A 13,131-nucleotide genomic window follows, 5' to 3' on the forward strand; every position below is an offset into this window, starting at 1 on the left:
GAAAAAAAAGTCCCATAGCCTATTCGAATACAATATTACAATGTCCTAATATTCCTTATTTAAATTTTGACGCCGGTAACAATATGCCCACCGGTGTGCACTGAGGTTTTTATGGAGAACAAGGATGAGTTGCACTTACAAGATGTCAATGCAAAAATAGAAAAAGAATTTATGATCATGATTTATGTCTTGTGCTAAAGACCTGGGTAAATCTTAAGACATAAAAACTGATGAAAAAAACAACGTTAGCCTGTGTCAGAATGTATTTGTCCATTTATTTACATCATTATAATGGTACATATGTACATTATACCAAACGTTGAAATGATTTTTTAATAATAATATAGCATTTATTCTCAGCATTTCCATTTTCTTTAAAAAATGGTCCGTGAGCATTATACATTGATTAAAATATCACACTTTAAAAATTAATGGACATGTGTGTGTGCGTAAAACAGGTATTATCCATATAATATAATATATATACATTATATATATATATTATATAATATATATATATATATATATATACATGTATTATTATATATATACATATTTATATATAATATATGTTGGATAAAAATTTCTATGAGAAAAAATATTCACAAAATGCGTTTGCTAAAAATAAAAAGAAAGAATGCAATAAAAACTCACGAACTGTAACATATATAGGGCATAAAATTGAAACTTGAATTATTAAACATTCAATAAACACAATCGTTATCTATTAATAGAAAAACTATTCCGTTCTCTCTGTCTCTCTCTCTCTCTCGATCCCTCGCTGTCTCTGCATGTCTGTCTCTCTGCATGTCTGTCTGTCTGTCTGTCTGTCTGTTTCTCTCTCTCTCTCCCTCTCTCTCTCTCTCTCTCTCTCTCTCTCCCTCTCTCTCTCTCTCTCTCTCTCTCTCTCTCTCTCTCTCTCACGCTGTTTCCAGTCACACGGTCGGGCACACACACGCATAATTATATAACAGTTCGATCATCGTTTTGACAGGTATGCTTTTGTGAATAAGATGATTTAGCTGTTTTTGGAAAATGGGAATAGAAGGGCCTTGTATTTTAATTTTATAAGGGATTTCGTTCCATATACATGGAAACCAAACAGTAAAAAAGAACGCTCGCCGCATGTTTTGTTTTGTTTTGGGGTTCTTAGAATCTTAGAATTAGATTGCCAGTGTATCTAAGCCTGGCCTAGGGCTCAGGGTGTATGATATAATTCCAAGAATTCTTTTAGTTTTAGAAAATCGGTTGCATCAGTATCATATATAGCCTACATGTTAAAAAAAAACCCAGAAAAGTAACAGTTTTGTACATCAGTATCATATATAGCCTACATGTTAAAAAAACCCCCAGAAAAGTAACAGTTTTGTATATTTTGAGCCTATCTGGAATCCAGGTCCAACGTACGTAGGCCTATAATATAGTTCTTTCAGAATTGGTGAAACTAGTGTGTGCGCTGATTTCTTTAGTTCCAACCATTAATTAGTCAATCATGCATCACTTTTGCTGCTTGATTTGGGAGTAAACTACATAATATTATAACTTAGTGCACTTGTAAATTTGATAGTTTTTCGGCCGCCAAACCGGATAAAAAAAAGTATTACAGCAAAGGAGCTACAGTGTAATCTTAGTAATCTAATATATTTTTGATAAAGGATCCGAAGTACGTTCTCTGACGTTAGATTATAATGTAAAAGCTGTCTACATTCTCTAACGTTCAGTGCTTCCAATTTTCCGCCATTTTTGGGGTTTTTAAAAGTTTCCTCCAGACCTCATCTGCCGATCTTTCCTTGGTCTGTGAGTCTAATTTTTAAAATTTGCTTTTTAAGAGAGGCCAAAGCTTAGCTCTACAATTGCAAATGGTCTTTATCCAGGGCACTCCTGCGGCCTCCAGACTCCTGCCAATTGTTCCTCCTGCTAATTATTATTCGTCCTGGTTGGGGATCTGGGGCAAATTGTTGGTCAGTAAGGAGAAGGAGAGGGGGAAACAACAACAACAACAACAACAACAACAACAACAACAACAAAAACACCCAAAGTTTCCGGGACCAGGATTCGATGTCACGCTTGGAAGCACTGAGCATTAGAGAACGTAGACAGCGTGTGTATACCTCCTCTAGGCTACGTTAGGCTAGTAGAGAACGTTGACGCTACCTTTGATAAAATCAGTGTTGTTATTGTCTTGGCCGCTTTATTATTAATATTATTATTATTATTATTAATATTATTATTATTATTAGCCTTATTATCATTTTTATTCTTATTATCATTATTAAATGATAAGAAAAGAAAATACAGTTTGTATTCTTATCCAGAAAAACTGCATGACCTTGTAACCTCTGTGTTGACATAGTCCACTCGGCCGGCCACAGAAGTATTACAGACTGCAGCCAGGTGCGTACACAGCTTATAATAATTTGAACTCTGGCTTTCTTTTGTGTTGTTAATAATTGGTAGCTCTTAAATCTAGATCTAGATTCTTGTGATAGGATAGATCTAGAATCTAGATTCTACTCTAAGAATCGGGGCTCTTTGCCTTCCCATTTGTTTACATTAAGTAAGTCATTAAGATTAAGACAAGAAGAAACAGAAGTGATTGCTAAGGCTAAAAGGACAAAAGTGGGTGCAAAAGTGGCCATGTAGGAGAAGTGAACCCAACCACATACCTTAACATTAGCCAGTGATGTTTTTCTGCCTGTAGATCTTGATGAATTATTAGATAATACTAATACAGTGGAACTCGGATTCAACGAGGTGGGCGCTAGCGGGCTTGACCTAAAATCTCGTTAAATCTGAGTGTTCGTTTTAGTTTTATATAGATCTAGATATAGATCTAGACTAGATCTAGATCTAGATCTAGATTCTAGATCTAGAATCTAGATCTAGATTTCTAGCAAGTTACATGAGATTTTGTGTAGGCCTAGATCTAGATAAGGCACTGAGCAAGTAATATAGTAGAGAGAAGTAACAAGTGGTGTCTGAAATGCCTGCATTATGAGCAGGGGCGGCTCGTGGGACTAAAAAGTGGATGTGCACAATTAAGCTATCACATGTTAAAGATAGTCAAGGGCATAGTAAATGAGACAGTGTGCAATTTTAGGATCTTTGGGTTCGTGAGGGAGGACTTCGTGATTTTATTTTCATTCTTTTTACTTTTCGCTTTAATTTCTATAACTAAATTTGTTTGTTAGCTAAACATCAATTTCGTTCATCCTGTATTGGAACTGAACACTCAAGACTGAAGTAATAACTTTCACTACTCCACTACAATACCATTCAAAGGCACAACTTATAAGACGGTCACGTTCACTTCCCTCAGGTTCACGGTCACAGAGTCACTTAAAATAGTGGCAAGACAGACAATGAACCAATCACAATTCACTTGAGCACTCCGCTGGATTGCTCCGGGGCTCACATAATATTGCAAAGAATAGCGTACGGTCTATCGCGTTTATTTTTAGACTGCCTACTGTGGGCTATGTTTCAGCACTATTCAGCAGGAGCACATTTGAGATGTGCCGTCTTATTAATATTAATGTACCACCAAACTCTCTACGAGTGTCGTCATCGCTTGGGTTATCCCCAGGAGCGATTTATAGGTCAGGTTACACTGTTGAATATTATGTTCAGCTAAAGCGCATGGACTTTGGCGTGACATAGCAGATCTTTTACGGCGTTGTAGACACAGAAATAACAGTTATGGCACCAGTGAGAACCTTGTTTTGATATCATATTAGGCTTGTTGTGTTTATTTCTGGCTTCTTTTATTTTATTATTGAGGGTGTTTTACGAAACAGAACACAAAAAAATTTTGGGCGGCACTGCACGACTGTGCTCTATGGACGAACCGCGCCTGATTACGAGCTGTGCAAAAAAAACATGACCGATTTTTTCAAATGCACGATGTCATCCATTGTTTGCCGAAAGGCCACCTGGTCTTTATTCTCAATAACCCATGTCTCGCTGTGGACATGAGGCAAGAACTCCCCCCTGACCTCTCTCAGGTCTATAAAATCACCTAGGCCCTTGGTGGCTTACCGCCTGTAGATCTAGTTGAGAACAAATAATAATAATAATGTAATAACATTTTTCGCCTCTCCAGTAAAATAAAAGGCTCGACCGACACTACTGAACGAGATGTGGGACCGGCCGCCGACCGGACCATTCATTGTTTACACACTTAACGATGGCAGGCCTCTCACTCTCTTCCTGCACACAATTAATATGGTTCAAGGAACAAGAGCGTATACACAATCAAGAGACAATAAATGCTCTGGCATGACGATAGAAGGGTTGTAAATTATTCAGACCAAATGGGTGAGGGAGTTAAATCGTACAACTAGTTTAATAATTGAACAATCCAAGCTCTTTTCTTCACTTTCATTTTTTTTCTTTTATTCTTTCTTTTTCTTGCCTCCTCTTTCCCCTTCTTCTTGAACATTTGGAGTTTGGAGCCGAAAAAAGAGCCTGAGAGCCGAATGAAATTATGCAGGTCAAACAAAACCCAAAAGAGCCAAATTTCTGTGATTTGGCTCCAAACTGACTACTCTGACTATTCAGACACGAACAGCTGGGGTGAGAACCACTTCCTTGCCAAAAAGTTGTGTTACTGTATAGAGCCTAGCATACGGCGACTTCTGATTCCATAGACCGGCGCACAATTAATTGAGTAGATCTACGTCAAGACTAGACTAGTTTATCATAGTAACAATGATCTGTTGCCCAGGGGGGGGGAGAAAGACTGACGCATTTGCATCTTCGACGTTCGACGCCCTGATCGATGGTAACCCCCACTCACCCCCGCCGGACACGCACCCACAGCCACATGTGTGCAGGCTGCCCATCCGACTCTGACGCATGCTAGAGAAGACACGTGCGCGTGCCAACAACACCATGACTTGGTGTAAAAGAAGGCCGCTGATTGGTCGCATGCAATCCGCTAAGTGAATGAGATTCACGATGCAGGTGCAATGAATGCTTTCCGGAAATAGATGAAGTTCGTTGTGGGAGAAAAATGAGTGAAGCCACCTCTGCGGGTGCTGTTCGCCCTGGAAGCGACCTTGTTGTATCCGAGCTTTCTGACTTAACTGTTTGTTGAATCCGGATTATATTTAACGATGGCTTTGACATCTGCTCTAATTATTTTCCACAATTGCCGAAAATAGGTCTCTTATACCGGAAGTTCGTTCATTACATGAAAAACTATCGAAATAGGATAGGTTTGCTAGTTTCGATTTAATGACCCGTTTAATTACGTTTTTGCAGTTTTTAGATTTAGCACCAAAAAAGGGCCCCTGCGCATTAGGTTTACCCCCCCTCGGAGATAAAGATTTAAAGAAAAAAAACCCAGAGAATCCATCTCCTTTCGTTGAATTCCAGCTCGTTCAATCCGAGTTTCATTGTATAATTAGATCTAGAATTCTAGATCTAGATAGATCTCTAGTATTAGTAGATATCTAAGTATCTAGATCATGATCAAGATGTATACTATAGTCTACTATAATAGCCGATATACAGTGTACTGTGTACACAGTACGACTACGAGGTAGCTTTAGTGGGGAGTGTCTCTATATGCACGCAATTGCATGCACCAATTTAACACATTTTTTGCTATGCGCACGCAATTACTTGCAATGTATCATGCTTTGCTCTACACACAATTCTGTAAATTTCCCTCTTCTTTAAGTTTGCCCTCAGAATAATGTTTCCCCCTTTCTGTCGCGCCTAAACATGCATAGGCAAGAGGATAAGAACTGATAAATAACCTGAAATCTTCTGTCTTGTACCTTATTCTTGAGATAAGATGTTCAGCCTGTATCTTTTTTCAGACTTTTTCATTATGGAATGTAGCTCTGGGATTTGATAGCCTTTCTTGATATAATCCCTTCTTCCTGTTCGGTACGACAGTCGGAACCTGATACTGTGTGTAAAGACTCAACGTGTCTATACAGTTGCGTGCATATATAGCAAACTATGATACCTTGCACGCAATAACTTGCGTATAGCAAAATTTGATTTCTGTGCATGTGCATAGACTCAATCAATGACTCGAGTCGACTAGTGTACCAATATTATATATATATATATCTAAACTTAACTGGCCGGATCTTAACTTAAAGCTATGGCCATGCCGCTTGGCGAGGAGGGGGAGTAGGGGTGCAATTTGGGGGTAGATGTTACCCTTTCATGTGAGCCTTGAGCGAGCAGATGGTCAGTGTAGTGTGGGTGTGAAATCTCACAACTGCCCGTGAGAGTGCTCGAGTAGCGAGCCACTACGGAAACTTTCCTGGGTCCAGAAGCCAGAGGTGTGAAATTAGATTGACCAATGCCTGCTGCCTTGATCGTACAGCCAGCCGAGAAAAGAGCTCCTCGAATCGTTGTTACAATGATGGCAGTAAGGGGTGGCATTGGTGGGTGGGGCTAAGGGTGGAAGCAATGGAGATGTTCAAACGTTTCTGTTTTTAATAGGTCAGACAGTGGTCCTATGAAAGGCAAGCACCGGTGGTAATTGGATAAGTAAGACTGACACATGTCATTATCAGACAGGATAGCAATTGAGAGGTGTGAAGTTTTGACCACTACTTGCCGATCAGACAAGCCGTCCTTGATCCGACCGGCTGAGCCTTTGAACCCCCTCCCCCCGACCTCCATCTCCCCCTAAATTCCCCTAAGACGAAATTTTTTTCTGGCTCCCTTTCGATTCCGTCTTATTACACAGGTTCGACTGTATTTATGTTCTTATTTATATTTTGATCAAGATCTAGATCTGGCTAGATTTTTCAGTCTACCTGTTTCCTCTCCTCAAACAGATTTTTTTTTCTAAACTTCAATTGCGATGTTCTGCTCCTTTTTTATATGGGAGTTGACTACTTGCTCACAGACACACTTGTTCAGGATTCTTACCACATGTTATTGCATGGTCCCAAAAAAAACTTAATTCACATTACTAATTTGGAGAAGAGAAGGGTTATATGCACATTTCACCTGAGTGTCTATCATGGGCTTAAATTTAAATCCGTCATTTAAAAAAATTTTTTGTCTTAATCATCTCCTCCTCTCTCTGTCCCAATTGGCATCTGTGGTGTAACTGTTGTGCTTTGTTATCGCATGCAGGAAATCCGAATTCAATTCCTAAATGGGGAGAAATTTTTAACAAGTTTCCCTGTCAGCCTGGGTTTGTCCCATAGTCTGAGTCGGATGCCTGCCTTGTAAAATGATGTAAGTTGTCTGTTGATGGAGCCTAAGAACAGGTCAACAATTTTTTTTAAATTTTAAATTTCATCCTGCTGTTTACTAGATCTATATAATATGACATTATGGAAGTGTAGTAATGATGACGTTGGTAGTCTAGTGGTTAGGCTACCTGACTCGTAATCGTAAGGTTGTGGATTCGGGGATTCGAGCCTTGAGAAAGACACTTCACCCGAATTTTCCTCACTTCACCCAGGTGGGAATGGATACCCAGCTCTTTCTGTAGACTGCTAAAGATCTTGTCAGTAAAGTTTTTTAGGGTCTATAACTGGCAGCTTGCACTGTATCCTTCCCAGGAAGTTGAGATTGTTTCAGAATTCTCTCCAGTCTGCTGCGGTATTAGTGTAGTATAGACTTAGACTTAGACTGTAAAGTGCACAGAGCTTGCTGTTGAACGGAAATTTGCGCCATACAAATGCTCTCTAGTATAGCTCCTAATTCTTAGAAAGGCCAGATTTGAATAATCAGCCATTTCTGAAATTCAGTTTTACTACCACCTTATTATGGCTGACTTGTTTCAACTTTGCCCGGTGAGTGATTGTGGGCTAATACTAATATTCATTTGTTTCATTTTTTGGTTTCAGATCAATTCAGCCCTCACAAGTATACTAGTGCCATCTCAAAAGCTTCAAGATTCGGTTTACGTTGAGAAGAATGTGTATCCTGTACTTCTGTCAGAGTGAAATCTGGCAGCCAGATGGGTACAGATTAATTCTTGCCAACAATCGAGATGAGTACTGGGATAGACCAACGAAAGAGGCGGATTTTTGGGCTGCAGACAAATCCTGTATAAGCGGTAAATGATGTTAATATTTATATAGATATCCTGTAACTAACCATCTCCCTATCCTATATCATCATGATGGAGTGTTAGATCAGAAACAGCCTCTGGGAATTATGGTTTGCCTCTTGTTTCAAACGTTTTTTCTCAGTCTATTGAGACAATGGCCCCAGTGATTTATATGATAATTTATAGATATATATATGGAAACCAAGACCATTGCATATAGGCTATACTGTAGTCTCCGCCTAAGATTCCACCGCTTATGATCACGGTTTACTTAAGATCCCACAGGACTGTTTTAAGAGAACAGAATTTTTACTATACACAAAAGTCACCCCTATGATCCCACTCTAATTCACTCTGAAGGTCTACGTTCGGCTAAGATCCCGCATTTTTGATAATAATTTATGGAACAAAAACCAGGGCAGGCACAGCCGATCAGCCAAGATTGAAAAGCTGAGATCAATGAAATGCCCGTAGCGTCAAAGATCAGCCACTGTCATGAATGTGGTCACATATGTGTTGTAAAACTGGATGAAACGGTACAATGTTCGCCCATTACAGGATCACACGGATGTGTGAACTGATGGACCCGTTTGTTTTCCTCAAACATCGCACTCGCATATATGAGCTTTCCACCTAAACTTACATCACTTCACTTCAGGCAGGATCACATCAAACTGTGAACTCTTCCTTGACCATTGCAGCATTTTTCTCTATTCCCGAATTTGCGAGACAGACTGAATTTTAATTGGTGTGTCCGCAACGTATTGCTGCATAATGACAAAGGCGGGGGGAACTCGGTCAGAGGTGGAAAGCTATAAATTTTCAACAGGTAAGGGGAGGGGTAACGGGATAAGCGTAGATCTTGATACTCACGATAGGATGATAAATCTAAATGACATGCCATTATGCACTGTGATAAGTCATTAAAGTTAACCACTCTTTGCTCAGCATGTCATAAACCCACCCAGAAGTCACGTCAGTTCAATTTATAGTGGAGGGAGACCATTTTACAGATTATGAGCTTTAACATGGATCACTGTAGATTCTTTCCTGGGTTCGTCAGCTAAGATCCGGCAATTTTCTTGCTCCCGAGCACCGGGATCTTAGGCGGAGACTACTGTATTATACACACACACATATATATACACACACTCAAGTAATAGATGATTAAAGAGTTACTTCATTAAGTTGATTTTGGACCTCATTAGTCACACTCATGTATACCGCCTTTTGGCAAAGGCTTATACTTATTATATCTGCTGCAGAGTAATTTTGAATAAAGTGATGTAAGTTTGAAATTACTAATTTCAAGGAAAACAATGTGCGAGTGAAAGGCACTGCAGAAAAGAAATGCAAAATTTGAGCCAATGTCATATTTCGTAATTTTCACGCTGTTAACTTACTAAGACACAATGCAAAGGGTTTTCAAGCGATCTTTTAAGACAAAAATAGCCCTTGCCCTAATTCTGGATTAACACTGATCTTGATGTATAGTTCAATTACCTGCAACATAGTCTGCTGGTTATCTTAAGCATTTGAAGATTTTTGTGCTCACTCTTTGCTCTTTTACTGTTTTGAGTTGTCCCTTTTACCGTTTAAAGTTGGAATACTTTCTCTGTCGATGTGTTCATTTTTAAATAAATTTACTTCTGGCAAAACATTGTCATCCATTTATTATGTGTTACTAACTGACACATAACAGAGACAAATAGTATAAGAACATAATGTTTAAAAAACTGACCCACAAGTATACATGGAAATGAGTGAATGTGGGAGAGACTGACAAATTTGTCATGTCAGAAGCAGGGTATGTTTTCTTGGGTTTACCTGTTTTCTTTCTCATCCGATAGAGCTTGATACAAGAAGCAAGAAGACATGAGCAAAATATTTGCATAAGTTTGGTCTGTTTTTCACAATTCAGTTATGAAGATACCAAAATGGAAAAATGCTTAGTATAATTTTGTCGTTGTTCTTTTTTTCCAGGACTGGACCAGATGCCAGGGAGAGAAGGAGGCACTTGGCTAGGCATGAATTCCAGTGGGAAACTGGCAGTTCTGCTGAACATCCTGGGACAACAAGACCCAAATAAACTTGGGAGAGGTTGTTATTCCATGTGTCCTGTGTGATTTGGTTAGTTGTGAGTTGGAGTAAAGTTCTCTTCCAGCTTTGATGTTGTCATAAGTAGTTCTTAGTTGGCATAGAAAATGGTCTTTGTTCTCATATTATCACACTCTGATATTCCATGCACTTGATCACTGCTTGCTTAGACTAACTCGTAGACTAACTTTCCATGTTTCCTTTTTAAAAATTCCTTTTTGAAATGTAGCAAAAGTAAATTTACCATCAGTTATTCACTATTACACTGGCTTTAGGTGGCTTTGTTAGTACGGATGCTACTTAGAAATAGATTGTTTTTCGATTGTTTACTGCCTTTAATAGGGGCCTACTAATTATATTTTCATGCTCGTGTAAATTTCTTGTAAATTTGCCGTTTTTACCCCCAAGCCCCTGCTGCCTAACATTTTCATGTCTTTCTCCTTTTTCCTGGATGGTCCCCACTTTTGCCCCTTGTTAAATCCTTTGATTTGTAAAATTTGAAGGCAATTAGGTTTTCTTTCACTGTGAGCACTGTGAGAATAGAAACTCTTGTTGTTTCTTTTTTTTTTTTAAGATACAGAAAAGCGAGGATTAGTTTCTACCAGTGCCTTGAATTTGAGCAAATTGACCTGTGATTGTTGGCTTCTACCCATTCAGCTTTAAAAAATCCTCATCAGTTTGGTCTAAGAAAACTCTTTGAATCAGTGCCCGCTAGAGTTTCTGCTCCATGGAAGAGCCTTTCTATGTACTGTTATCTCCATGTATGAACTTGTCATTGTGATTCAAAGGCTAGAAAAAAAAGTAAATCTGAGCTTATGTAGCTGATTGTACATGTTTGTTTTTTCACATCTAACCTTCGTGACATATAATTGGTTTAATTTTGTTTATAAATGTCAAATTTGCATCTTTCTATCATTGCTGATCTGTGCCTGGCATAAGGAACAAATACTTTTAACTTTAACAGTTCATTAGCTGCTGTTCACAAGTCTTAAAACAATTTTTTGGGTAAAGTGCCTGGCTGAAGAGCTCTGGCATCTTTGATTGTTTTTGAGAAATCCATCTTGGTCAAACTTGGTGTGCTGGAGTTCTTGGGATTTGTTTTGACTGGGCTACTTCCAATTTCTATTTTCAGGGCATCTCGTGACAAAATTCATATCAGGTTCGGAGGACATAGACCAATATGGAACTGCCATTCATAAGCAGAGATACTCATACAATGGTTTCAACCTGGTGCTGTTTGACTTAGGGTAAGTCGAGGATTGTTTTTTTTTAGACAACTTGCAGTTACCCAACGAGAGAAAGGTTGTTGCCTGGCACTCTTTTGTGATTTTTTTTCTTTCTCTTTTTAGGGTTTCTATTGTCCTAATCTATTCATTTGGAAATGCCTTTTGAATTGTGTACACACTGACTTTTTAAGTCCATATTTTTGTTTTTTAGATACTCTGTGGTACTTTTCTGTGGATATGCTGGTGTTAAGAGAAATAAATCCTATGTTCTCTGCTTTTTTTGTTGTTTCAAGGAGAATGTTGATAATGAAGTTTATCCTTGAAAGATGCAAAACTTCTTGATGTTTTGTTTTGTCTTTTAGGATGTTTTTTAAAGCACAAATTTTAGATTCTTCTGTGGTGTTTTGTTAATGGATGTGCAGTGGCAACTTCAAGACAACAAGAATTTGATAAATGTAGTTGTATGATTTTTTTTATTGATTTTTTTTTTTTGGGGGGGGGGGGATATTTTGGGCAGCAGATAGTTCCACTGCAAAAAATTCCTGAACTGCAAATTATTTTGCCTTTCATTTGTGAATTGAATTTGAATACTAATTATTTTACTTAAAAACATAAGTATTTAAAAATGTGTAATACACATCATGCACCAAAATGCTCACAAGTGAATAAGATTTGAGATCCAGCGGTTTTTGTTACGCACTGAAGATCATAGTACAAGTAGATGACAAGCAAATTTGATTGTATTTGCAACATTCTTTTTTATTAACTTCAAATATCCCAGAATTATATTTTTCAACTGCACTACCTTTGTCACTTTTCTCCCCAATTTTTAAAGATACCATTTTGTGGATCTAGGTGTGTTTATGGAAACTCCTTTGGGACTGGGACTTTAAAGTTAACAGTAAGGATTGTCATCAATTTCCCAACGAAATCGAAACGTTTTGAGTATGTTCTTTTCTAGGTCCTAACAGCATAAATCTATCATGTTCCATTGTAGGGGAATTTCATGAAGATTTAGAGCATGGTTGAATAAACTCATCTCCTGAATGTTTTAAATTGTGTAGATGGAGATTCAGAGCAGGGTTGAAGAAGCTCACCTCCTAAATTCCTACCCTAGAATTACAAAGTTCTATCTACTCCGTACCTAGTTTTTAAAAAGTTGAAGTAAAAAGTTGTGCATTTCACAACATGGTTCAGCTTTTTCGAATCCAATTCTTTTGATATCTTGATGACGACCTTGAGTAACGTTACGATTTTTATTGAGGAGGTAGGGCATTTGGTTTCTGACCTCACGGTCTTAACTAACTCAAAACGGCCGAAAAGATCAGATAAAACTTTGTACTTCTAAGGTAGCAAAATGTTCCAAATTGTGTAGATGGGGATGACGTTAGATATTCTCATATAGATTGCAATCATCCCTCAGGAAACAGGAGGACTCTCTAACTGTGAAGCCTCTCTACATCAGCAATGCCATGAACTATTGCTCCTGTGTGACCAAGCGCAACCTCCCCGCTAACAGTAAGTTTGTAACTTTTGTTTCCACCGTTTGCTGTTACCTGGTCTACCTTCCTGTGTTGTTTGTTTTGTGACTTCTGTTCTCTTTGTACAGGTTGTTGGCAGGTCTTCTTTTCTGTTTTCGGTTGTTGCTGTCTAATGTAGCTGGGCTTTCTTCTGTTTTTGTGTTGATGTGCTTTTCTTTACTACTCTTTTGTTACTGTAAGGACTCAAGATACATACTGCTAAGTCAAAGCAGGCATCTCCCCCCCC

The 13,131-nt window shown here is 38.4% G+C and overlaps 1 protein-coding gene across 1 annotated transcript in view; it reads left to right on the top strand.

Moving 5' to 3' along the window:
* Positions 1-2,345: 2,345 nt before the first annotated feature.
* Positions 2,346-13,131, top strand: part of LOC101860645 (transport and Golgi organization protein 2 homolog) — a gene marked incomplete in the record, with an annotated part of 13,685 nt that continues 2,899 nt past the window's right edge. Inside the window, 5 exon segments of the mRNA XM_005096134.3 lie at positions 2,346-2,394; positions 7,836-8,047; positions 10,025-10,141; positions 11,271-11,385; positions 12,788-12,882. Of these exon segments, the coding sequence (XP_005096191.2) occupies positions 7,906-8,047; positions 10,025-10,141; positions 11,271-11,385; positions 12,788-12,882 (469 nt within the window).

This window comes from Aplysia californica, unplaced genomic scaffold, assembly GCF_000002075.1.
Source record: "Aplysia californica isolate F4 #8 unplaced genomic scaffold, AplCal3.0 scaffold00121, whole genome shotgun sequence".
In the NCBI taxonomy this organism is placed as follows: Eukaryota; Metazoa; Mollusca; class Gastropoda; order Aplysiida; family Aplysiidae; genus Aplysia; species Aplysia californica.